The 27304-nt window shown below is 46.1% G+C and overlaps 2 protein-coding genes across 4 annotated transcripts; one reads left to right on the forward strand and one right to left on the reverse strand.

The window, feature by feature from the left end:
- Positions 1-209: 209 nt before the first annotated feature.
- acsl4a (acyl-CoA synthetase long chain family member 4a) lies at positions 210-19647 on the forward strand. 3 transcript variants are annotated; one of them, XM_020470808.2, is made up of 14 exons: positions 210-336; positions 2297-2800; positions 3406-3583; positions 3770-3879; positions 4742-4880; positions 6237-6387; positions 11232-11355; positions 11461-11532; positions 13614-13753; positions 13971-14143; positions 14378-14641; positions 14799-14913; positions 15096-15253; positions 18195-19633. In XM_020470808.2, the coding sequence occupies exons 2-14, from the start codon at positions 2447-2449 to the stop codon at positions 18350-18352; spliced, it is 2136 nt and encodes a 711-aa protein (XP_020326397.1). In that variant the 5' UTR covers positions 210-336; positions 2297-2446; the 3' UTR covers positions 18353-19633. The 3 variants fall into 3 exon arrangements, with proteins under 3 accessions (XP_020326397.1, XP_020326399.1, XP_020326398.1); XM_020470810.2 differs by lacking the exon at positions 210-336 and adding an exon at positions 1629-1922; XM_020470809.2 differs by lacking the exon at positions 210-336 and adding an exon at positions 1756-1948 and having other exon boundaries at positions 18195-19647.
- On the reverse strand, positions 18942-26116 carry nxt2 (nuclear transport factor 2-like export factor 2). The gene is made up of 4 exons (XM_020470811.2): positions 25867-26116; positions 20710-20796; positions 20446-20590; positions 18942-20034 (listed from the first exon to the last, which is right to left on the reverse strand). The coding sequence occupies exons 1-4, from the start codon at positions 25879-25881 to the stop codon at positions 19850-19852; spliced, it is 432 nt and encodes a 143-aa protein (XP_020326400.1). The 5' UTR covers positions 25882-26116; the 3' UTR covers positions 18942-19849.
- Positions 26117-27304: the final 1188 nt, after the last annotated feature.

Here is a 27304-nt window from a genome sequence, read left to right on the forward strand (position 1 = left end):
CATTGAGTTTGTTGCAGAAACATACTTCGGATACAAAGTTGTCCACTACTTTCAGAACAAGCATGATACAATTAATGTTTGATCTTACCTTGCTTTTCAATCATGCAATCAACGGTATACCACTTACATCCCAAGTAATTGAATGACCTAAAGTTAGATACATTCTATAATGAAGCTAAAAGTAGGAATCCCGCTTCGACAGCTCATTGGCCCAGAAATATGGAATCAGATGACGTATTGTTTCCGGGTTCCCTTTCTGGCCGAGATCACAAAAGGTAACTTTCGGTCAATTCGTTCCGGCAAGAGGGATTGACTGATCGGGTTTGGCTGCTGAAGGTAAGAATGTTGTAAGCTTGCCAGGTAAATGGGTGTCAATTGCTAGCTGGCTGCTGTAATCTTATCAACAATGTAATCCGTATGTAGATAATTGAGGCTAATTTAAATGGCTAATATAAATATGTCTGCGTTCATCTCTAACACAGCCGACTGCTAAAATGAAAGCACGTAGAATGTCTATTTTGAAGATTAAAATATGTTTACTTGTAACGTCAGTGAACTGAAACTTGTTATTGTAATGCGTGTGGCCCTCTGGGCTGTCTGTCAAATTGGGAAATTTGAAGAACACTAAGCAGTGTCACTTTCAGTCGTTTAAAGTGTTATCGGTTTACCAACAGCCTGGCCTACTCGCAGTAAGCAGCGTTGAATTGCACCTGGGTGTAGAGCAAAGTTGTGTTCTCTGTTGATGTGCAAATTTGACTGCAATCAGGTGGAAACTTCTTTTTTTTAAACAAAATTATGTTTGTGGGGGGGTATAATTTGTGGAACGTTCCAACAGGAAACTGTTCCATAAACATAAGGTTGCCATCAAACAACGCACACAAAGTTGTATAGCAGCAGAATAAGATACCGGGTAGGGAGTGGGCTTATTTTAATTACATTTTTCACTCGCCACGTTTATTCCTGAAAAATGTCTGTCCTCACTCTGGTAGCCTATGGACAAACATTAAGAATAAGCTACGCGGTGATTTGATGCCTATTCGGCAGCTAGTTAGGTCAATTGATCATGCTACTGTGTATGCGTGGTTTGTTGGCAAAATTGTTCTTAAGTTTTTGGAACAGATTCCTGTTCGAACGTTACACAAATTATACCCCCGTTGCCTGCTGTATGATGGATGCGTCACATGATATAATCACGAGCCATATAAATAGATCGCCTAGTCTCATGCCTAGTCTGGATTCATAAAATGAAAGAAAATAATCTTGTCCACATTTAGATCATGCCTTCTGTGTATGGCAACAACACGGTGACTTCCGCTCGGTGTCTCTCCGGTCCACTTGTCAGTGTGTAGTCCAATCAAAGGATGCTATCCAGGTTTGATGTTTAAGCCAGTTATGATGGCTTAAAGAGCAGTCAGCGTGACCAGGAGTACCCCAGTACTCTGACCCTGATCAGCTCATCATGGGGTGAGCTGGGAAGATATCATTGGTTGTGACTGGCTCCATCTTCAGTTGGCTGAGCTGTGGACATTGGTCAGTGAGTCAACTGGCTACTGGGGCTGGGTCTCAACACTGTGTCGTGGCTTCTTCTCCTCATCTCCTTCAGGAGAGTATACTGGGTGTGTTCCCACAACTTTGCTACCACCTTTCCTGCCCTACTCTGCCAGATCCGTGATCGTGGAGAGGACCCAAGGAAAGGAAGCTAGTTAATAAGACACAGCCGGAGTAGCCTATATGAGGACCCAGAGCACAGTAGACGGGGTTGGTTGTTGTTCACAGGGAGAGGTAATTCAGGCATTGGAGGAGTGAAGGCAAAGTTCACACTCTGGCGGCACCCTGTCCTCACATAGGAAGGCTAACCTAGGGAGCAAGAGGCCAGCACTGGGAGAGAGGTGCCGTGTGTCTATACACATTTGACCGTACTTGTGAGTACCAAAAGTCAGCGCAAACCGTAAGTCAACCAAAATTGAGACCTTTAGCTAGTGCTCAGTTGTAAAAAGGCTATTTTAGGCTTAAGAGTTAGGGTTAGAGTAAGGGGTTCAGGGAAAATATGATGTTGACTGGGAATCCATTCCCTTTTTAATGACGCCTCAGGCATGTGACATACTGTACTCTAAACTACCATTCGGTGTAGAAACCCTCTTGGCAAAATGATAAGTGGTCTAGAACAGGTAGACAAGAGAATCCTAACCTAATGATGTTACTGATAGATCCAACCTGACCATCACTGCTCTGTCTGTTTTCACTTACCCTTTTCTCATATATATTAATACCTTTTTATTTTGTGTTCCAACAATAGGCTTACTCTGTTTGGATTGAGTGGACTTAAAACCAGACGGCATCAGCCTAAAATAAGCCCCTACTTGTCTCTGGATCCTTGGCATCGATAAGGCTCATCTCCTCTCGGGTTTTACCTGACACCGATATTTAAACCCCCTCCCCATCCAATATGGGTCTCCACCAATCAGAGCTCCACTCCTTGCTCCTCCTCCCCCTCCACCTCGTGGTGTGGCTGTACTCCCTCCTTTCCTTCTTGCCCTGGTACTACTTCACCGGGGCTGGGGAGAAGAGAACCCGGGCCACGCGGGTCAAGGCTCGCTCCACCTCCGGGCGCTCCGAGGGGCCGTACCGCTGTGTAGACCGCTTCCAGAGCTTGGCCACGGAAGACTTCCCTGGGAAAGACACGCTGGACAAACTGTTCCAGCAAGCCGTACAGCGCTTTGGGGACTCTGACTGTCTAGGGACAAGAGAGGTACTGAGTGAGGAGAATGAGCCCCAGCCCAGCGGAAAGGTCTTTAAGAAGGTAACTTACATGAATACACCTGTTATAGTGCTATGTACGCCTGCCATAGTGCTCCTCTAAGTTGCTCTGGATAAGAGCATCTGCTAAATGACTAAAATGTAAAGGTCGTAATGCTACATACGCCTGTCGTAATGCTACATACGCCTGTCGTAATGCTACATACGCCTGTCGTAATGCTACATACGCCTGTCGTAATGCTACATACACCTGTCGTAATGCCGCGTTTACGTGCTCGTCTGAACTCTGAAATGTTCCGATGTGCTAACTGGTTGAACGTGGCACGTGTATAACTACAACCAGTTAGAAATGTCAGTTTCTTAGTTCCGACTAGCATTTGAACAAGGCGTTAATGCTACACACGTTTTAATGCCACGCGCCCGGCAGTGCTGCACAGTGCCACAAATGCCTATTGTTGTGCTCAGTTCAAATGAAGCTGCATATGTCTCCGTAAAGCTGTCTCTCTTTGCCACATTATCTTCACCCAGCTCTAGCTGACCCAAAATTAACAAGGAAGCACACTCTTCCTCTATTCAAATAGGAGAAGAGCGCCTGCCAAATTACAAAAATTCAAATCGACTAACAGGTGACAGTCTCTTCTCTTGCAGCTGATTCTGGGGGAGTACTGCTGGCTGTCCTACCAGCAGGTAGACTCTGTAGTGAGTTACATGGGCAGCGGGTTGGCAGCACTGGGCCAGCAGTCTAAGAGTATGGTTGCCATCTTCTGTGAGACGAGAGCTGAGTGGATGATCTCTGCTCAGGCCTGCTTCAGATACAACTTCCCATGTGAGTACTGTACCCTGGGGCTTCTTCCCAAATGGCACTCTATTCCCTACCTGCGTAGTGCACTACTTTATACCTAAAGTAGTGCACTACATAAGGAATAGGGTGTGTTCTGGGAGGAGATGGAAAGCTCAACATGACCCGAACACAATGTCCAAAGTGCATTGACATTGCTCTGTGTTTACACAGTGGTGACATTCTATGCGACACTGGGAGAGGAGGCGGTGGCGTTTGGACTGAACGAGACAGGAGTCACACACCTCATCACCAGCACAGAACTACTGGAGACCAAACTGAAGGTGAGCTGGAATCACCTGACCTAGAACATAGAACCCTAGAATGGCTCAGTTGGGTTGAAACATGGTAGTGCAGCAGAGTTGAGGGTTTGACCGAATGGACAGTATATACACTGAGTTTACAAAACATGTTTTTTCCATGACATAGACTGAACAGGTGAATCCAGGTGAAAGCTATTATCCCTTATTGATGTCACTTGTTTAATCCACTTCAATAAGAGTAGATGAAGGGGAGGAGACCGGTTAAAGAAGGATTTTTAAGCCTTGAGACAATTGAGACATGGATTGTGTATGTGTGTGCCATTCAAAGGGTGAATGGGCAAGACAAAAGATTTAAGTGCCTTTGAAACCGGTATGATAGTAGGTGCCAGGCGCACCGGTTTGTGTAAAGAACTGCAACGCTGCTGGGTTTTTCACACAACAGTTTCTCGTGTGTGTCAAGAATGGTCCACTACCCATTGGACATCCAGCCAACTTGACACAACTGTGGGAAGCAGTGGAGTCAACATGGGCAGCATCCCTGCGGAACACTTTCAACACCTTGTAGAGTCCATGTCCTGCTGAATTGAGGCTGTTCTGAGGGCAAACGGGAGGATGCAACTCAACATTAGGAAACGGTTCCAAATGTTTGTACACTCCGTAGTAAACGTATGTGCCAACTAGCTTCAATTTTCAGTCTTTCACATGTGTTGCAATTGTCTGAGACTATTTGCCAACCATAGCTAAGTCGCGTGTCTGAATTGGAAATATATATATTTTTTGCATATCCAAACTTTCCCAGAGACGCCCTTGGAGAGTGGGGTCACGGACAGGGATGCATTTCTACTAGCTAATTGAACTTTTCTCCTTCCTCTATTCTTCATAGGGTGTTCTCTCTCAGATCCCCAAGCTGAAACACATCATCTCTGTAGACCAGAGGAGGGTCAGTACAGAGGGATACCCACCTGGTCTCGCCATCCACAGCATGGCATCAGTACAGGAGCTGGGGTCACAGCCTGACAACTGTGAGTAACACCAGAGTACTCCATGAGAAACGCTATGAAAATTACACAAGTAATGTTAGAGCATGGTTTTGGTCCATACCAGCACTAAAACACTTGATTCAACTAATTATCAAATTTATTTGTCACATACACATGGTTAGCAGATGTTAATGCGAGTGTAGCGAAATGCTTGTGCTTCTAGTTCCGACAATGCAGTAATAACCAACGAGTAATCTAACCTAACAATTTCACAATAGCTACCTTATACACAGGTGTAAAGGAATTAAGAATATGTACATAAAGATATATGAATGAGTGATGGTACAGAACGGCATAGGCAAGATGCCTTAGATGGTATCGAGTACAGTATATACATATGAGATGAGTAATGTAGGGTATGTAAACATTATATTAAGTGGCATTGTTTAAAGTGGCTAGTCATACATTTTTTACATGTATGGCAGCAGCCCCTCAATGTTAGTGGTGGCTGTTTAACAGTCTGATGGCCTTGAGATAGAAGCTGTTTTTCAGTCTCAGTCCCTGCTTTGATGCACCTGTACTGACCTCGCCTTCTGGATGATAGCGGGGTGAACAGGCAGTGGTTCGGGTGGTTGTTGTCCTTGATGAACTTTATGGCCTTCCTGTGACATCGGGTGGTGTAGGTGTCCTGGGGGGCAGGTAGTTTGCCCCCGGTGATGCGGTGTGCAGACCTTACTACCCTCTGGAGAGCCTTACGGTTGTGGGCGGAGCAGTTGCCGTACCAGGTGGTGATACAGCCCGACAGGATGCTCTCGATTGTGCATCTGTAAAAGTTTGTGAGTGCTTTTGATGATGAGCCGAATTTCTTCAGCCTCCTGAGGTAGAAGAGGCGCTGTTGCGCCTTCTTCACCACGCTGTCTGTTCGTGATGTGTACGCCGAGGAACTTAACTTTCTACCCTCTCCACTACTGTGCCGTCGATGTGGATAGGGGGGTGCTCCCTCTGCTGTTTCCTGAAGTCCACAATCATCTACTTTGTTTTGTTGACGTTGCGTGTGAGGTTATTTCCCTGACACCACACTCCGAGAGCACTCACCTCCTCCCTGTAGGCCGTCAAGTTGTTGGTAATCAAGCTTGATGATTAAGTTGGGGGTGTGCATGGCCACGCAGTCGTGGGTGAACAGGGAGTACAGGAGAGGGCTCAGAACGCACCTTTGTGTTGAGGATCAGCGGGGTGGGGATGTTGTTACCTACCCTCACAACCTGGGGGTGGCCCGTCAGGAAGTCCAATTATCAATATCTTAATTGGCCAAATCGGGTGTGTAAGAACTGTTGGAACCAATGGCTGTCTGTTACAGTGAAGTGAGACCTGTTAAACCAACCAATGTCTCTGTTACAGTGGCTAGGCCGGTGGTGAGTCCTCAGCCATCAGACCTGGCTGTAGTGATGTACACCAGTGGTTCTACAGGCAGACCCAAAGGAGTCATGGTCGTCCACAGCAACCTCACCGCTGGAATGACCGGACAGTGTGAACGCATCCCTGGCCTGGGGTGAGTGACAGTTGGGTTCAGTAGTTTTACATGGGGGAGAATAGGCTCTCTCCCTCCCTGCCTCCCGAGGCACCCCCTTAACCCATACCCATAACTCGGGGGTTCTCAAACTTTTTTGATAGCATATTTATCAGGGACCCTCCTCATAATCACAACACAACTAAAGTGAGATGAAAAAATAGCATACAAGGAGTTTTACCACGATATCGGCAGTGCATGGCCGAAGGAACATATTTAAGGTGCGCCTCTTGGCATTGGAGAGAACATTTTTCCGTTTTCAAGCGTATTTCCTCTAATTCTATAGATTTTGTCATGGGACAGAGATATTGTGTTGCAGCTTTAAAGCTAATATCCTGCAATTCTACACATTTTTTTCAAGAGGCAGAGAACTTTGCATTTTTTAAAATTACACTGCACTTATGGGGGGAATACAAGAAGTATTGATTTGAAAATATTTAATTGGTGGAGTACTGTGGATACCAATATCCCTGTGAGCCTCCCAGGCCCTGTTGTCCGGACCTCTGGCGGTGTCTATGGGGGTGCCACAGGGTTAAATTCTCAGGCCGACTCTCTTCTCTGTATACATCATTGATGTCGCTTTTGCTGCTTGTGATTCTCTGATCCACCTCTACGCAGACGACAACATATATATATATATTTTTTTTTAAATGAATTTTGCCCTTTTTTCTCCCCAATTTCATGGTATCCAATTGTGTAGTAGCTACTATCTTGTCTCATCGCTAAAGAGACGAAGGTTGAAAGTCATGCATCCTCCGATACACAACCCAACCAAGCCGTACTGCTTCTTAACACAGCGCCATCCAACCCGGAAGCCAGCCGCACCAATGTGTCTGAGGAAACACCGTGCACCTGGCAACCTTGGTTAGCACGCACTGCGCCTGGCCCGCCACAGGAGTCGCTGGTGTGCGATGAGACAAGGATTTCCCTACCGGCCAACCCCTCCCTAACCCGGACGACGCTAGGCCAATTGTGCGTAGCCCCACGGACCTCCCGGTCGTGGCCAGTTGCGACAGAGCCTGGGTGCGAACCCAGAGTCTCTGGTGGCACAGCTGGCGCTGCAGTACATTCTGTATACTTCTGGCCCTTCTTTGGACACTGTGCTAACTAACCTCCAGATGAGCTTCAATGCCATACAACTCTCCTTCTGTGTCCTCCAACTGCTCTTAAATGCAAGTAAAACTTCAACCGATCGCTGCCCACGCCTTCCCGTCCAGCATCATCACTACAGTTCTGACCTAGAATATGTGGACAACTACAAATACCTAGGTGTCTGGTTAGACTGTAAACTCTCCTTTCAGACCCACATTAAGCATCTCCAATCCAAAATTAAATCTAGAATTGGCTTCCTATTTTGCAACAAAGCATCCTTCACTCAAGCTACCAAAAGAAAACCCTTGTGAAACTGACAATCCTACTGATCCTCGATTTCGGCGATGTCATTTACAAAATAGCCTCCAACACTCTACTCAGCAAATTGGATGCAGTCTATCACAGTGCCATCCGTTTTGTCCCCAAAGCCCCGTAAACTACCCACCACTGCGACCTGTACGCTCTTCGCTTGCTTGAGAATCACACAAATATTCATGTTCAAAGTCTGCTGCCACAGTTTGTATGATGGCAATTTGCATATACTCCAGAATGTTATGAAGTCTCTCTTTGCCATGCAAATGAACTGAATCCCCCAAAAAACATTTCCACTACATTTCAGCCCTGCCACAAAAGGACCAGTTGACATCATGTCAGTGATTCTCTCATTAACACAGGTGTGAGTGTTGATGAGGACCAAGCTGGAGATAACGCTGTAATGCTGATTGGGGTCAAATAACAGACTGGAAGCTTCAAAAGGAGGGTGGTGCTTGGAATCATTGTTCTTCCTCTGTCAATCACTGTTACCTGCAAGAAAACATGTGCTCTCATCATTGCTTTGCACAAAAAGGGCTTCACAGGCAAGGATATTACTGCCAGTAACATTGCACCTAAATCAACCATTTATCGGATCATCAAGAACTTCAAGGAGAGCTGTTCAATTGTTGTGAAGGCTTCAGGGCACCCAAGAAAGTCCAGCAAGCGCCAGGACCGTCTCCTAAAGTTGATTCAGCTGCGTGATAGGGGCACCACCAGTACAGAGCTTGCTCAGGAATGGCAGCAGGCAGGTGTGAGTGCATCTGCACGCACAGTGAGGCGAAGACTTTTGGAGGATGGCCTGGTGTCAAGAAGGGCAGCAAAGAAGCCACTTCTCTCCAGGAAAAACATCAGGGACAGACTGATATTCTGCAAAAGGTACAGGGATTGGACTGCAGAGGACTGGGGTAAAGTCATTTTCTCTGAATCCCTTTTCTGATTGTTTGGGGCATCTGGAAAAAAGCGTGTCTGGAGAAGACAAGGTGAGCGCTACCATCAGTCCTGTGTCATGCCAACAGTAAAGCATCCTGAGACCATTCATGTGTGGGGTTGCTTCTCAGCCAAGGGAGTGGCTAACTCACAATTTTGCCTAAGAACACAGCCATGAATAAAGAATGGTACCAACACATCCTCCGAGAGCAACTTCTCCCAACCATCCAGGAACAGTTTGGTGACAAACAATGCCTTTTCCAGCATGAGGGAGCACCTTGACATAAGGCAAAAGTGATAACTAAGTGGCTCGGGGAACAAAACATCGATATTTTGGGTCCATGGCCAAGAAACTCCCCAGACATTAATCCCATTGAGAACTTGTGGTCAATTCTCAAGAGGCGGGTGGAGAAACAAAACAAAACTCCAAGCATTGATTATGCAAGAATTGGCTGCCATCAGTCAGGATGTGGCCCAGAAGTTAATTGACAGCATGCCAGGGCGGATTGCAGAGGTCTTGAAAAAGAAGGGTCATCACTGCAAATATTGACTCTTTGCATCAACTTCATGTAATTGTCAATAAAAGCCTTTGACACTTATGAAATGCTTGTAATTATACTTCAGTATTCCATTCTGAAAAAAAATATCTAAAGACACTGAAACAGCTAACTTTGTGGAAGTTAATATTTGTCATTCTCAAAACTTTTGGCCACGACTGTACATAGCCCATCCAACTACCTCATCCCCATACTGTATATATTTATTTTGCTCCTTTGCACCCCAGTATCTCTACTTGCACATCTCTCACACCATTGTTTAATTGCTATATTGTAATTACCTCGCCACTATGGCCTATTTTATTGCCCTACCTCCCTTATCTTACCTCATTTGCACACACACTATATATATATATATATATATATAATTATTTTTCTACTGTATTATTGACTGTTTGTTTATTCCATGTGTAACTCTGTTGCACTGCTTTGCATTTTCTTGACCAGGTCGCAGTTGTAAATGAGAACTTGTTCTCAACTAGCCTACCTGGTTAAATAAAGGTTAAATAAATGAGTAAAATATGCTGCATTGACCATGCAGAGTGAATGCAAGTGTCGCTTGGTTGAGGAACCTCAAATGCGCTCCTTGAGTTAGGGGGCGTGGCTAGGGGCATAGAGCGAGTGGAGAGAGATGACTCAAGTAGCAAAGTAAACTATAAAATGGACTTAACACATTGCGCATCACATTTTAACATACCAAACATTCAAATACCGATTATAAAGGTAAAGTAAATCCCCAAACCGGTCCGTGCATCAATACCGGTATATCGCAAAAAAAACTGTATACGCCCAGCCCTAGTCCCACTAAGGGCTAACCTGATGGTATATTGTGCAGAATGTTGTGGTAGCCATGATGGTTAAGTGTGCGTTGAATTCTAAATAAATCACCAACCATCTCACCAGCAAAGCACCATCGCACCACCACCTCCTCCTCCATGCTTCATGGTGGGAACTACACATGCGGAGATCATCCGTTCACCTACTCTGCGTCTCACAAAGAAACAGGATTTGGAACCAAAAATCTCAAATTTGGACTCAACAGAACAAAGGACAGATTTCCACCATTCTAATGTTCATTGCTCATGTTTCTCGGCCCAAGCAAGTCTCTTCTTCTTATTGGTGTCCTTTAGTAGTGGTTTCTTTGCAGCAATTCAACCATGAAGGCCTGATTCACGCAGTCTCCTCTGAACAGTTGATGTTGATGTGCCTGTTACTTGAACTCTGGAGCATTTATTTGGGATTGCAGTTAACTCTAATGAAGTTATCCTCTGCAGCAGAGGTGACTCTGGGTCTTCCTTTCCTGTGGCGTTCCTCATGAGAGCCAGTTTCATCATAGCTCTTGATGGTTTTTGCAACTCCACTTTAAGAAACTTTCAAAGTTCTTGAAATGTTCCAGATTGACTGACCTTTGTCTTTAAAGTAATGATGGAATGTTGTTTCTCTTTGCTTATCTGAGCTGTTCTTGCTATAATATGGACTTGGCCCTATTTGGTAAAATACCATCTTCTGTATACCGACCTTGTCACAACACAACTGATTGGCTCAAACGCATTAAGAAGGAAAGAAATTACACACATGAACTTTTAACAAGGCACACCTGTTAATTGAAATGGATTCCAGGTAACTTACCTCGTGAAGCTGGTTGAGAGAATGCCAAGTGTGCAAAGCTGTCAAGGCAAATGGTGGCTACTTTCAAGAATCTCAAATATAAAATATTTTGCTTTGTTTAAAAAAAAAAAAAATGTTGGTTACTACATGATTCCATATGCTATTTCATAGTTTTGATGTCTTCACTATTATTCTAAAAACCTTACTCTAACCCCTGACCCCATCCAGTATTATAATGTATCTGTTCTCTGTCCAAAATACTCTGTCTAAATAGCATACCTGCCCTTAAACCTCTGACCCTAATGCTAACCATGTTCTCTCTCTCAGGCCTAAAGACACCTACATAGCCTACCTGCCTCTGGCCCATGTTTTGGAAATGACCGCAGAAATCTCTTGTATGGCGTATGGCTGTCCCATCGGTTACTCCTCCCCTCAGACACTCTCTGACCAGGTAATGAACGCTTGTTCATTCTGTCTGCATACTGACCCTGAAGATAACTAAGGCCTCTTCATCCAGTCCTACGTTGATGCCCTCTCTTCTCCTCTCTCTCTCCAGTCCACTAAGATAAAGAGAGGAAGTAGAGGAGACAGTTCTGTGCTGAAACCAACTCTAATGGCTGCTGTACCGGTAAGAGAACTGTCGTGGAAATTCAGTACTGAGAGACTTGGTCATTTCTTTTGAACAATCATCTTTATTTAATTATTGCAATAATGAAACCGTCAGCCCAAAAGTCTTCTCTTTGCTTATCTGAGCTGTTCTTGCTATAATATGGACTAAGCCCTATTTGGTAAAATACCATCTTCTGTATACTGACCTTGTCACAACACAACTGATTGGCTCAAACGCATTAAGAAGGAACACAAAGGAACTTTTAACAAGGCACACCTGTTAATTGAAATGGATTCCAGGTGACTTACCTCGTGAAGCTGGTTGAGAGACTGAAAGCCTAACTAATAATGAAAACAATGAATGAAAAAAACATACTAGATTACTAAAATGCTTAGTCATGCTGATCAAGGGGCTCATCCTATCTTTATCTGCACTTGGTGTTATCTTTTTATTTTACCTTTTATTTAACTAGGCAAGTCGGTTAAGAACAAATTCTTATTTTCAATGACTGCTTAGGAACAGTGGGTTAACTGCCTGTTCAGGGGCAGAATGACAGATTTGTACCTTGTCAGCTCGGGGATTTGAACTTGCAACCTTCCGGTTACTAGTCCAATGCTCTAACCACTAGGCTACCCCGCCGTCACCATCTTAACCCCTGGCCTAATTTCCCAGATGCCAGGATGTCTAAGAACCGTTGTGGCCTTTGTTCTACTCAAATCAAATCAAATTTATTTATATAGCCCTTCGTACATCCGCTGATATCTCAAAGTGCTGTACAGAAACCCAGCCTAAAACCCCAAACAGCAAGCAATGCAGGTGTAGAAGCACAGTGGCTAGGAAAAACTCCCTAGAAAGGCCAAAACCTAGGAAGAAACCTAGAGAGGAACCAGGCTATGTGGGGTGGCCAGTCCTCTTCTGGCTGTGCCGGGTGGAGATTATAACAGAACATGGCCAAGATGTTCAAATGTTCATAAATGACCAGCATGGTCGTATAATAATAAGGCAGAACAGTTGAAACTGGAGCAGCAGCACGGCCAGGTGGACTGGGGACAGCAAGGAGTCATCATGTTAGGTAATCCTGGGGCATGGTCCTAGGGCTCAGGTCCTCCGAGAGAAAGAAAGAGAATTAGAGAACGCACACTTAGATTCACACAGGACACCGAATAGGACAGGAGAAGTACTCCAGATATAACAAACTGACCCTAGCCCCCCGACACATAAACTACTGCAGCATAAATACTGGAGGCTGAGACAGGAGGGGTCAGGAGACACTGTGGACCCATCTGAGGACACCCCCGGACAGGGCCAAACAGGAAGGATATAACCCCACCCACTTTGCCAAAGCACAGCCCCCACACCACTAGAGGGATATCTTCAACCACCAACTTACCATCCTGAGACAGGGCCGAGTATAGCCCACAAAGATCTCCGCCATGGCACAACCCAAGGGGGGGGCGCCAACCCAGACAGGATGACCACATCAGTGAATCAACCCACTCAGGTGACGCACCCCTTCCAGGGACGGCATGAGAGAGCCCCAGTAAGCCAGTGACTCAGCCCCTGTAATAGGTTTAGAGGCAGAGAATCCCAGTGGAAAGAGGGGAACCGGCCAGGCAGAGACAGCAAGGGCGGTTCGTTGCTCCAGAGCCTTTCCGTTCACCTTCCCACTCCTGGGCCAGACTACACTCAATCATATGACCCACTGAAGAGATGAGTCTTCAGTAAAGACTTAAAGGTTGAGACCGAGTTTGCGTCTCTGACATGGGTAGGCAGACCGTTCCATAAAAATGGAGCTCTATAGGAGAAAGCCCTTCTACTCCTCTCTATCCCAGTTACAACCACTCCACATCCTGTCTGGAATGCCAGCTGTAGGTTTTATCACCCAGTCAATCAATTGTCATCTCAAATCCCACAGGCCCAACTCAAACCACAGACACCGATTTTGAGGGTACTCATCAACCCTAATTTGATGCATAAACTGTATTATAACAATCGTCATTTTTTTTTCTATCACACAACACATCTGTCTGGTCTTCTGCACCGGTAAGACAACATGTATTGCTCTGTGGTCTACTGTACCATTTTATTTGTTTGAACAGGAAATCCTGGACCGCATCAATAAGAATGTGATGAGGAAGGTTGGGGAGATGAGTTACATTCAGAGGACGCTGTTCAACCTGGGATACAACTACAAACTGGAGCAGGTCAAGAGGGGTTACGATGCTCCTCTCTGCAATGTGTAACAACCCTTTATACCTCGCTAACGTGATATATCTAGTAGTAGTAAAATGTGTTTTCTGACGATCCCATTAAACCAGAGAATAAGTATTATTCACATGTTAAATGATTCAGTGTAAATCACCTAGAATAACAACACATGTATCCAGATAGGGAATCGTACTTTAAATTCGTGTTCAAGTGTATTAGTGTGTGTTCACAGTTCTGTGTGTGTCTAGGCTGCTGTTCAGTAAGGTGCGCAGGTTGCTGGGCGGCAGGGTGAGGCTGATGTTGTCTGGAGGGGCTCCGCTTTCCTCTGCCACACAGAGGTTTATGAACATATGTTTCTGCTGTCCTGTGGGCCAGGGGTACGGACTGACAGAAACCTGTGGAGCTGGCACCATCACCGAGGGTAAGGGAAAGAGGGATACCTAGTCAGTTGTCCATCTGGATGTATTCAATTGAAATGTGTCTTCCGCATTTAACCCAACCCCTCTGAATCAGAGAGGTGCAGGGGGCTTCCTTAATCAACATCCACGTCTTCGGTGCCCCGGGGGGGTATGGAGTGAGGAGGGCGGGTAGGTTGGAAGGCCTTTGCTTTACCTGAATAACTAAAGGTTGTGCTTCCTCTATTCCCCCTGTCCAGTGGCAGACAACAGCACGGGTAGAGTTGGCGCTCCTGTCATCTGCTGTGAGGTCCGACTCAGGGACTGGCTGGAGGGAGGCTACACCAATCAGGACAAACCTCACCCCCGAGGGGAGATTCTGATTGGAGGGCCTAACATCACTATGGGTTACTATAGGAACGAGAGTAACGGCCAGGACTACTTTGTGGACGAGAAGGGTCAGAGGTGGTTCTGTACAGGAGACATAGGAGAGATCCACCCTGACGGATGTCTGCAGATAGTGGGTGTGTAACGTATGTGTGTATCGTGGAACGGGTGTGTGTTGGAGGATTTTCTCATTGTCCATCATAGGCATATACATTCTAATCTAATCTAGTGTGTAAATGAATTTAAAGCAATATCTTGCGATCTTGCATTGTGGCATGTGTTATTGCTCGTTAGATCGTAAGAAGGACCTAGTGAAGCTCCAGGCTGGGGAATACGTCTCTCTGGGGAAAGTAGAAGCTGCTCTGAAGAACTGCTCCCTCATCGACAACATCTGTGCTTACGCTAACAGGTGAGCCCTAGCCCAGTTTTATCTCTCAGCCCCTAGTGGTAGAGGTTTACATTTGCAGAGTGTGAACTGGTCTTAGATCTGTGCTTACTGGCAACATGTAACTCCAGTTATCCCAGCCTATATGGGTGCTTCTAGCCCATGAACTCTGACATTGGATCCATTCTTACCTCTAACCCCTGCAGTGAGCAGAACTATGTGATCAGTGTTGTGGTACCCAACCAGAAGATGTTGACTGAGCTGGCTAGACAGAGGGGAGTGAAAGGGAGCTGGGAGGAGGTGTGCACCCACCCTGCCATGGAGGAGGTGGTGCTGAAGGAGATCAAAGAGGTGGCCACTTCAAGTAAGATCCCCTGGGTCCTATTCATTAGAGCATACCGTACGTAGGAAAACGTTTGGCAACATAAACAAGGGTTTCTTATTGGGAAAGGGTTCAGTCTGTTTTCTTACGTTTGGTCTAGTGAATACCATCCTGATGTCCATTGGATTGATTTCATCTCACTGGGCAGGTTTCCATCGACCCAGGTTCATGCGACAATGTCAAAAAATTATTGTGGCATATAATGTAAATAGAAAACGTAGGATACATTTTCTAAAGAACTAATACATTTGTTTTACAGGCAGATTTTTTTTGTTTTTGTCGAACTAGTTTTATTGCGAGAAATAAACAGTTTTTCTAATAAATTATGATGGCCAGATATTATTGAACGTATGCCATTCGAGGAGGAAGGGGGGAACCATCCTCAGGGAATTGCATAACAATGAAAATGGTAAAACATTTAAAGTTACCCTTTTTAGATAAAACTATACTAAATATAATCACGTCACCAAACAATTGATTTTAAATACACATATACACATTTGAAGGTATACAAGTAGCATCAACAGTGCTCTGTAGGGTAGCACCATGGTGTAGCTGGAGGACAGCTAGCTTCCGTCCTCCTCTGGGTACATTGACTTCAACACAAAACCTAGGAGTCTCATGGTTCTCTCCCCATTCCATAGACTTACACATTATGACAACTTCCGGAGGATGTCCTCCAGCCTATCAGAGCACTGGCAGCATGAACTGACATTTTGTCCACCCAATCAAAGGATCAGAGAATGAAATATTGAAAGCATAAGCTTCTTCCACTTAGCTAGCAAATGTAGCTAGCTAGTTTAGCCTACTGAAACACCCTGCTCAAACAGAGGGATGCTATGTTAGCTAGCTGTCTATGACTAACGAACACAACACTGGAACTCTTCCAAGTCGAGGTAAGCTTTTAGTAATACCAATCTATTGCCCCCGGTGTAACCGCTTACTGACTATACACTAACGTTACTGCATGATTGTAGTGGGTTTACTAACGTGTTAGTTCTATTAGCTGGCTATACACTAATGTTACTGCATGATTGTAGTGGGTTTACTAACGTATTAGCTGACTATGATGTTACTTTAGCAAAAAAAAATATTTTGCCAGGTAAGTTTACTGCGAACACATTCTCATTAACAGCAATTACCTGGGGAATAGTTACAGGGGAGAGGAAGGGGATGAATGAGCCAATTGTAAACTGGGGAAGATTCGATGACCGTGATGGTATGAGGGCCAGATTGGGAATTCAGTCAGGACAGCGGGGTTAACACCCCTACTCCTCTTACGATAAATGCCATCTTTAGTGACCACAGAGAGGCAGGACACCCGGTTAAAGTCCCATCCGAAAGACTGCACACTACACAGGGCAATGCCCCCAATCACTGCATTGAGATACTTTTTTTTGACCAGAGGAAAGGGTGCCTCCAACTCCACTTCAGCAACAATACTATGGTGACAACGATGTAGGTTTGTGTGCAGCGGTTTGGCTTGGAAAGTGTTTTTTTTTTTTTTCTCTCTCGCTTGGTCACATACAGCTGCTGTGCATTGAAGTCAAGTGAAGGGGTAGGAGGAGGAGAGCGCATAGAAGGAATACAACGTGCCTGCTATGAAAGTGAACTGCATTTGAGTGATCAAGGGTGTATTCATTCCGCCAATTTTTATATTAAGACTTTTCATAAAAGGAAGCAAAACGGGGAGAAACATGACCTGAATTTGTCCAATAACTCTTGTTTGCAACTGCTGGACTAATAATGACATCCTATATCAGATTGCACACGCTTGCCTGCATCTATGTGATATAGAATGTCACTGTCTGTTGCCTTTTTTGTGTGCAGGTGGTTATAGGGAAAATAAAAGTATCATGTAGTAGCCTAAACCTATCACTGTTACATTGAACTGGGTGACTGGAATTTGAATGAGTCATCCAATATGCTGTAATAGAAATAAGGCCATGCTCATGAAAGTGTCCTCCATCATCATAAATTATCATTTAAAGCACAACTAATTTCATTCTAAATGCCTACTGCTTGAGAAATCCATTTATTCAACAATGTGTTTCTTGACTTTCAAGAATGCCTGAATTGCTTCACATTGCAATTTCACCATCAAATTGTTTCAGACCAGCTAGTTATCCCAGTTATCGCCACGGTGTAAGTAGGCACATGAGAATTACTGTATTAGAATATGGCAATTATTAGTCCATTCTTGCATTCTATCCAAACTGGTTTTTTTCAGGGTCCCTGAGATGTTAAAGAAAGATAGGTTGGCAGGGCATCAAGTACCACAGTATGAGTCATAAAACCTAGCGGTCAAACAGGGAAATGGTTCCAATTGTTTTTCCACTTTTTTTTTTTTTCCCATAAGGGGATTTTAGAATCAGTTAAAACAAGGGCTGTGTTTTGTGTAGGCTTACCCTGGGAGGACATTTTGAGAACTGTGACTCTCTCTAGGACATGGTGACTTGGCAATATAGTAGCCTGTATAATGCTAATGTGGCTATCATAAAGAATATAGTCACCTTGTCCGAGAGAGCGTTACCCTGGTGTGACGTTTCGATAACCGTGGAAACACAACACAGCCCTGAAGTGTTTCTGAAATCCCCTTTGGGAAAAATTAAGGGTTGAAAAACAATTGGTACCATTTCACTGTTTGACTGCTAGGTTTGGTGGGGGCTCTACCCAGGATGTTGCCACTTTATGAATGGCAATTTGCCTAATAATAGAACAATTCTAACACTTTAACCACTTTTTTTTTTTTTGACAAGTGTTTATATAGGTGTGATGTTCAAGAGAAATGCATCATGGCAATTTTTGCAACAAATTTCTATGCAAACTTAAAAAATGTCAACAAAAAAATAAATGGAACAAAGATTTTGTCATGACCTTCCACTCTCTTTACTCTGTATCTCACCTTCCTTCTCCCTTCTAGTTAAACTCCAGAGGTTTGAGATCCCAGTCAAGGTCCACCTCAGCCCAGAGCCCTGGACCCCTGAGACAGGACTGGTGACTGATGCCTTCAAGCTGAAGAGAAAAGAGTTAAAGAACCACTATCTCCAACACATAGAGAGGATGTATGGGAGACCATAATGTAATGACCTAGAACTTCACCTAATGGCCATAGACCTCTGGTCAAAAGTAGTGCACTATATTGGGAGTAGGGTTCCAGGCCTTGAAAGGGTTCCAGGCCTTTCGCTCAGCCCTGCTGTAACTCATTTGACTTCAGCTAATCAAGGTCTTGGTTACAGGCAGCCATTTTGGTGTTTTGAGTAGGGCTAGAACAAAAGCATCCACACTGTGTAGCTGTTCAGGAGCAGGGTTGGCTACTCCTAACCTAAGCCAAAGTCACCAACAGTCTGCTGTTAGTTTATGTAGCCTCAGTCGGTGCCAGTCACGTTTCTGCTTCAGCTGACTTGTCGTCTTGTGGCACCCTATTCCCTATGTCGTACACTGCTTCTGACCAAAAGTAGAGCACTCAAGGGAATAGGGTGTAATTTGGGATTCAGCTGTAGTGTTGTTCAACAAACTGTTTGATACCCAGGCTACTGTTCTTAGTGTGTGAAGAATATCCCTATTAGACAATTTATTTGTGATAATAATGTACTTGTAAAAAAAAAAACATTGCACTCAAGCACGTCCAGTTCTGCCCTCAATTGTTGTCATTAGAAAGAGTCTGAACTGTTGATGGTAAATTATTTATTTGGAAATCAAACTTGAAGCTGATCCAGCATTTATAGAAATGTATGTTTATAGAAAAGTCCTACTTTCACCAACAAACAAATGGAGCATTGAGGAAAGGGAAACATTCCAGTCAACGCTTACCTGCCATTCCAGCCTAAACTCTCTACCCGTTTTGTAACGGATGTATTTTTGAATGTCTGTATTTCTCGCAGTGTGTTCTGTAAATACTTGATTCCTCATGTTATGTAGTTGAGTTCTGCTGCCCTCTAATGGTAAGATAGCAGTATCGACATTTAGTGTGCCTTTCCCTGCGTCTGTTAAATTTGGTTATTTATTTAGAAGTATGTTAAAATATACCTTGGCTTTTCTAAAGCAATGGATGGCTAAGACTAAAATAAGCATTGACTAACAATTCGGTTTATTCAATTTTGTATTATTTTGCTTTTGTTGCACCAAACGTCACTCAGGAAACTTAATAGCAGCTATTTGATACTTGGCTAGGAGGATAGACTGCATGGGCTTTCTGTTTTTACCTGAATACTCAAAGCAATGTTATGAAAATATTAGTATCCTTGTTATAACAAAAATGTCTAACATTTAAGAGTCAATTTCTTTCTCCAACTACTGTGTGAAAAATGGTTACTTCAGTTCTGGGGGTCACACGCTTTAAAGGACATTGGTGAATAAAAATGTTTTGTATTTGACTACTTTGCCTTGTCTTTTGTAATCAAAGTACCTTTTATTAACATACACAGTAACTTTGAAGAAAGTGGGCTGTAGCAGATTTACCAACTAGTATACTTTTAAAGAAATCTTAAAGCAGGGTTGTCATTGTACCCCGTTGCAATTTGTTTTGTTATTGTGAGCCCAAATGAATATGACCCTGAAAGCAGATTAAAGCAGCCCTCAGCTACTCCAGTCCTGGAAGCGGAAACAGTCACTGGCGATCTTCCAGACAGGCTGGTCACTGGTGGGGGAGGCCTGGGCTGTGAGGAGGAAGTTCTGATTGAAGTAGCGCTGCTTCTGACCGTCAAACTTCACCTGTCCTGCCGTCACCACCAGCAGCGTGGTCTGGCCCTGGGTTGCCTGCTCTGTATGGGAATATAAGGATGGGAAAATGGTGTTGGCCTCGTTCCACAAACCTGATCACATTCTGTTTCTCTATTGTGTGATCAGGATGGTGGAACAAAGTGAAAGTTGGACTGTATATTTTGGGTTGCAAATGTCAGTATTATAAATTTTTAGGCAGCAAGGTGAATTTTTACCATCAAAAAACAGGATCACAGGTTAATTGCCAAATGGTGGCTGAGTCAGAAGCATTTCTAAATTAGGATAACCTATAGAGAAGTGCATGCTGTTTAGTGTCAACAATTTAATTGACTTTATATTTTGGGTCTTTCTCCCCCATGTTTTAATTGAATGTGCAATATGAGTCAATCATTGTTTACATTGAAACTGAAAAAATCCCAGTTTTGAAAATGATAATTGTGGCAAAGAATCACCATGCACTGGCTGACAGTCCAGAGTCTGGATACTGAACTCGCTGGAGGGAAGTGACTCAAAGAAGTCTCCAAGAGCAGCCTGCCCTGACACAGCATTCCCGTTCCAAACCAGGGTTGCTTTGTCCAGGTAGAGCCGCATCAAGTTCTGGGGAAAGATCAACAGTAGGGAGCCATCTACAGATTTGAAGGAACTCAGTGTTTTCCAAAGTAGGGATACCAAGGGAGGTGTTTGGACCTGTGTAACCAGTATGGTTCAGTGCCTACCCTTCTTTTCTTGTCCATGCAGTCATAATATATGTTGGTGAACTCCTCTGAATACCTGCATGACGCGTCAACGTGGGTCCTGAAATCCTAGAGAAGGGACAAGAGGTGTGATTGAATGACAGCCATTGACAACTTGGTCAACATAGAGATGTGCCTTAAAAAAAAAAAATGGGGGGGGGGGAATAGTCTAACATTTTAGAAATAATTTACTTCAATAGAATGAGTCAGACCACAGCGATCCTGCCGCTGTGTTACAAAAAGGGCAAAATTCAGCCAGTGAGCCCATTGAATCTGTCCGGGATGGGGGGGGGGGGGGGGGTTTAGATAAATAACACTCCAGGCCACTCTTTGAAATCACTTGATGGTCGTCCACCCCTAAGTTACAGGGAGACCAGTCGTCCACCCCTAAGTTACAGGGAGACCAGTCGTCCACCCCTAAGTTACAGGGAGACCAGTCGTCCACCCCTAAGTTACAGGGAGACCAGTCGTCCACCCCTAAGTTACAGGGAGACCAGTCGTCCACCCCTAAGTTACAGGGAGACCAGTCGTCCACCCCTAAGTTACAGGGAGACCAGTCGTCCACCCCTAAGTTACAGGGAGACCAGTCGTCCACCCCTAAGTTACAGGGAGACCAGTCGTCCACCCCTAAGTTACAGGGAGACCAGTCGTCCACCCCTAAGTTACAGGGAGACCAGTCGTCCACCCCTAAGTTACAGGGAGACCAGTCGTCCACCCCTAAGTTACAGGGAGACCAGTCGTCCACCCCTAAGTTACAGGGAGACCAGTCGTCCACCCCTAAGTTACAGGGAGACCAGTCGTCCACCCCTAAGTTACAGGGAGACCAGTCGTCCACCCCTAAGTTACAGGGAGACCAGTCGTCCACCCCTAAGTTACAGGGAGACCAGTCGTCCACCCCTAAGTTACAGGGAGACCAGTCGTCCACCCCTAAGTTACAGGGAGACCAGTCGTCCACCCCTAAGTTACAGGGAGACCAGTCGTCCACCCCTAAGTTACAGGGAGACCAGTCGTCCACCCCTAAGTTACAGGGAGACCAGTCGTCCACCCCTAAGTTACAGGGAGACCAGTCGTCCACCCCTAAGTTACAGGGAGACCAGTCGTCCACCCCTAAGTTACAGGGAGACCAGTCGTCCACCCCTAAGTTACAGGGAGACCAGTCGTCCACCCCTAAGTTACAGGGAGACCAGTCGTCCTCCCCTAAGTTACAGGGAGACCAGTCGTCCACCCCTAAGTTACAGGGAGACCAGTCGTCCACCCCTAAGTTACAGGGAGACCAGTCGTCCACCCCTAAGTTACAGGGAGACCAGTCGTCCACCCCTAAGTTACAGGGAGACCAGTCGTCCACCCCTAAGTTACAGGGAGACCAGTCGTCCACCCCTAAGTTACAGGGAGACCAGTCGTCCACCCCTAAGTTACAGGGAGACCAGTCGTCCACCCCTAAGTTACAGGGAGACCAGTCGTCCACCCCTAAGTTACAGGGAGACCAGTCGTCCACCCCTAAGTTACAGGGAGACCAGTCGTCCACCCCTAAGTTACAGGGAGACCAGTCGTCCACCCCTAAGTTACAGGGAGACCAGTCGTCCACCCCTAAGTTACAGGGAGACCAGTCGTCCACCCCTAAGTTACAGGGAGACCAGTCGTCCTCCCCTAAGTTACAGGGAGACCAGTCGTCCTCCCCTAAGTTACAGGGAGACCAGTCGTCCACCCCTAAGTTACAGGGAGACCAGTCGTCCACCCCTAAGTTACAGGGAGACCAGTCGTCCACCCCTAAGTTACAGGGAGACCAGTCGTCCACCCCTAAGTTACAGGGAGACCAGTCGTCCACCCCTAAGTTACAGGGAGACCAGTCGTCCACCCCTAAGTTACAGGGAGACCAGTCGTCCACCCCTAAGTTACAGGGAGACCAGTCGTCCACCCCTAAGTTACAGGGAGACCAGTCGTCCACCCCTAAGTTACAGGGAGACCAGTCGTCCACCCCTAAGTTACAGGGAGACCAGTCGTCCTCCCCTAAGTTACAGGGAGACCAGTCGTCCACCCCTAAGTTACAGGGAGACCAGTCGTCCACCCCTAAGTTACAGGGGGACCAGTCGTCCACCCCTAAGTTACAGGGGGACCAGTCGTCCACCCCTAAGTTACAGGGGGACCAGTCGTCCACCCCTAAGTTACAGGGAGACCAGTCGTCCACCCCTAAGTTACAGGGAGACCAGTCGTCCTCCCCTAAGTTACAGGGAGACCAGTCGTCCACCCCTAAGTTACAGGGAGACCAGTCGTCCACCCCTAAGTTACAGGGAGACCAGTCGTCCACCCCTAAGTTACAGGGAGACCAGTCGTCCACCCCTAAGTTACAGGGAGACCAGTCGTCCTCCCTTAAGTTACAGGGAGACCAGTCGTCCACCCCTAAGTTACAGGGAGACCAGTCGTCCACCCCTAAGTTACAGGGAGACCAGTCGTCCACCCCTAAGTTACAGGGAGACCAGTCGTCCACCCCTAAGTTACAGGGAGACCAGTCGTCCACCCCTAAGTTACAGGGAGACCAGTCGTCCACCCCTAAGTTACAGGGAGACCAGTCGTCCTCCCCTAAGTTACAGGGAGACCAGTCGTCCACCCCTAAGTTACAGGGAGACCAGTCGTCCACCCCTAAGTTACAGGGAGACCAGTCGTCCACCCCTAAGTTACAGGGAGACCAGTCGTCCACCCCTAAGTTACAGGGAGACCAGTCGTCCACCCCTAAGTTACAGGGAGACCAGTCGTCCACCCCTAAGTTACAGGGAGACCAGTCGTCCACCCCTAAGTTACAGGGAGACCAGTCGTCCACCCCTAAGTTACAGGGAGACCAGTCGTCCACCCCTAAGTTACAGGGAGACCAGTCGTCCACCCCTAAGTTACAGGGAGACCAGTCGTCCACCCCTAAGTTACAGGGAGACCAGTCGTCCTCCCCTAAGTTACAGGGAGACCAGTCGTCCACCCCTAAGTTACAGGGAGACCAGTCGTCCACCCCTAAGTTACAGGGAGACCAGTCGTCCACCCCTAAGTTACAGGGAGACCAGTCGTCCTCCCTTAAGTTACAGGGAGACCAGTCGTCCACCCCTAAGTTACAGGGAGACCAGTCGTCCACCCCTAAGTTACAGGGAGACCAGTCGTCCACCCCTAAGTTACAGGGAGACCAGTCGTCCACCCCTAAGTTACAGGGAGACCAGTCGTCCACCCCTAAGTTACAGGGAGACCAGTCGTCCACCCCTAAGTTACAGGGAGACCAGTCGTCCTCCCCTAAGTTACAGGGAGACCAGTCGTCCACCCCTAAGTTACAGGGAGACCAGTCGTCCACCCCTAAGTTACAGGGAGACCAGTCGTCCACCCCTAAGTTACAGGGAGACCAGTCGTCCACCCCTAAGTTACAGGGAGACCAGTCGTCCACCCCTAAGTTACAGGGAGACCAGTCGTCCACCCCTAAGTTACAGGGAGACCAGTCGTCCACCCCTAAGTTACAGGGAGACCAGTCGTCCACCCCTAAGTTACAGGGAGACCAGTCGTCCACCCCTAAGTTACAGGGAGACCAGTCGTCCTCCCCTAAGTTACAGGGAGACCAGTCGTCCACCCCTAAGTTACAGGGAGACCAGTCGTCCACCCCTAAGTTACAGGGAGACCAGTCGTCCACCCCTAAGTTACAGGGAGACCAGTCGTCCACCCCTAAGTTACAGGGAGACCAGTCGTCCACCCCTAAGTTACAGGGAGACCAGTCTTCCTCGGGTCTAATTAAAATGGCACAGGTGGTAATCGTGCGCTTGCGCTGTAAGGCTGTCACTGGGTGTCAGTTCATGATGAAGGCCTGTTGGTAGGTGGGTGTCAGTTCACCACGATGAAGGCCTGTAGGTAGGTGGGTGGCAGTTCACCATGAAGGCCTGTAGGTAGTGAGGTAGCAGTTCACTATGATGAAGGCCTGTAGGTAGTTAGGTAGCAGTTCACCATGATGAAGGCCTGTAGGTAGTTAGGTAGCAGTTCACCATGATGAAGGCCTGTAGGTAGTGAGGTAGCAGTTCACCATGATGAAGGCCTGTAGGTAGCAGTTCACCATGATGAAGGCCTGTAGGTAGTTAGGTAGCAGTTCACCATGATGAAGGCCTGTAGGTAGTGAGGTAGCAGTTCACCATGATGAAGGCCTGTAGGTAGTGAGGTAGCAGTTCACCATGATTAAGGCCTGTAGGTAGTTAGGTAACAGTTCACCATGATGAAGGCCTGTAGGTAGTGAGGTAGCAGTTCACCATGATGAAGGCCTGTAGGTAGCAGTTCACCATGATGAAGGCCTGTAGGTAGTGAGGTAGCAGTTCACCATGATGAAGGCCTGTAGGTAGCAGTTCACCATGATGAAGGCCTGTAGGTAGTGAGGTAGCAGTTCACCATGATGAAGGCCTGTAGTAGGTGGGTAGCAGTTCACCATGATGAAGGCCTGTAGGTAGTGAGGTAGCAGTTCACCATGATGAAGGCCTGTAGGTAGTTAGGTAGCAGTTCACCATGATGAAGGCCTGTAGTAGGTGGGTAGCAGTTCACCATGATGAAGGCCTGTAGGTAGTGAGGTAGCAGTTCCCCATGATGAAGGCCTGTAGGTAGTGAGGTAGCAGTTCCAGTGCCTGTAGGTCTTCACCACGTGAAACTGCAGCCTTGCCTGGCATGAATGTATTAACTGTTGTGCGGGGAGGGAGGGAGGGAGTGTGTACGCGAGGGAGGGGGGTGTACGCTGTGTCAACTGATTCTATGAATTTATGTGGAAGCAGCAACACTCTATTATCCAAGTCAAATTACCCTTCAGGGATAATAAAGTATATCATAACTGACAGTGTTGCTGGTTCTAACCAATGGTGTATATATAAATCATTGGTTCAAACCCAGCTTCACTGTCCAATCTCGTTGATGGTGTATATATAAATCATTGGTTCAAACCCAGCTTCACTGTCCAATCTCGTTGGCTGCATTGGTGGCCCCGGTGGCATTTGTGAACAGTACACCGCTGTTCACATGTAGGGTTTGTAGTGTAGCTAGGTGTCTACAAATAACGTTATATAACCCAACAACTAAAAACGTAACTACAATAAAGAACACATGAGGTTAGCTTATTGTAGTTAGATAGCTAGAAGATAAACTTACAACTGTTGCAGCCATCGCTGAAGACTTTTTGTTGTCTTTCCTCGTCGTCAAACGGACAGGCAATTTCTACATTTGATGAATATCAAAATACCACAGCATTCAAATTCAAAAGCACGATGAAAATGTGTTACTCAAAATTATTATTTTTTGTCGACGAGCGTGTGATGTAAATTACTTCCGCTGGTCATAGATCATGTTTCTTCAAAATAAAAGTAATTTGCGATTTTAACGCTTGCTGGGGGAGGGAGGTTCTTCTTCTTCTTCTTTGGGATTGGGTTGGAAGATCGCGCCCAAAATGTATACAGCGCCACCTACTGTATTGGAGTGTGAGGCCAGACACGGCCTATCTTCATTAAATTCTCTTCATTAGTCCTGTTCCTCTAAGAAAGTGAAATAGAGCCCTGAAATCCACTTCCCTCCCTCCACTACACCACCCAAACCCTGTGCAGCTGTTCTAACCCTTTCACACAATCTCTCCCTATCTACTTCATACAGTTCACATGCTCCACTCATCACACAGACCTATTTCATGTCTCCCTATCATCCACAACCTAGCTTTCGAATCTGCGTGCCCAAACCGTAATCTACTACACCCAACTTCCTCTCTCCTACTTCCCATATTCCCCACTTCTTCCTTTACTGATTGGTGCACGCAATATAATTCCCTCCCCTTACTGCTAGCATCCCACTTCCTTGGCCAACGATCAAGCCTTTTTCCTGGATCAAGGACCTGGATATCTATCTCAGCACTCTTAGCCACCACATCGGCCTTCTCATTATCCACCACACCCACATGGGTGGAAACCCAGCCAAAGCTTACCACCCCTCCCACCCTCTCCAATCCCATTAACAACACCATCATCTCCACAAACAAGTCTCCCCTATCTGACCTACCTGTCTTCACACTACTCAACACTGCAGCCAAATCAGAGCAGACCTCCACTCTGAGTGGTTTCACCTCCTCCAACCATCTCAAACCTAGGATCATGGCCATCAACTCGGCAGCATACACTGACACATAATCAGTCAACCGCTTACACGCCCTAACATTGAAATCTGGGATATACATCCCTGTCCCCACCCTACCACTGACTGGATCCTTTCAACCATCTGTATATATAAAAAATTATGATTATCTATATATCTCTCACGTCCCCACCCCCCATTCTTTTCTGCCCTCAATCATGTCCAGGTCTACACTTGGTTTCGGAAAAAGCAACAGAGGAACGTTTCCCAATGCTATTGCCGACCCTATCTCTCTCTCCCCCAGTCCATATTCAACCATCTTCTGCCCAATTGTCCACCCGTACGCCCTCTGCTTACCCCCACTCCTCACTCCCAGCATTCCCCAGTTGCCATGACCACAGGATGTCCTTCTGAACTCCATTTCAACATCGCCCAGTACACTAAACCAAGTTAGTCCCACCTTATTCTCAGT

Source organism: Oncorhynchus kisutch, linkage group LG19, assembly GCF_002021735.2.
Source record: "Oncorhynchus kisutch isolate 150728-3 linkage group LG19, Okis_V2, whole genome shotgun sequence".
NCBI lineage: Eukaryota > Metazoa > Chordata > Actinopteri > Salmoniformes > Salmonidae > Oncorhynchus > Oncorhynchus kisutch.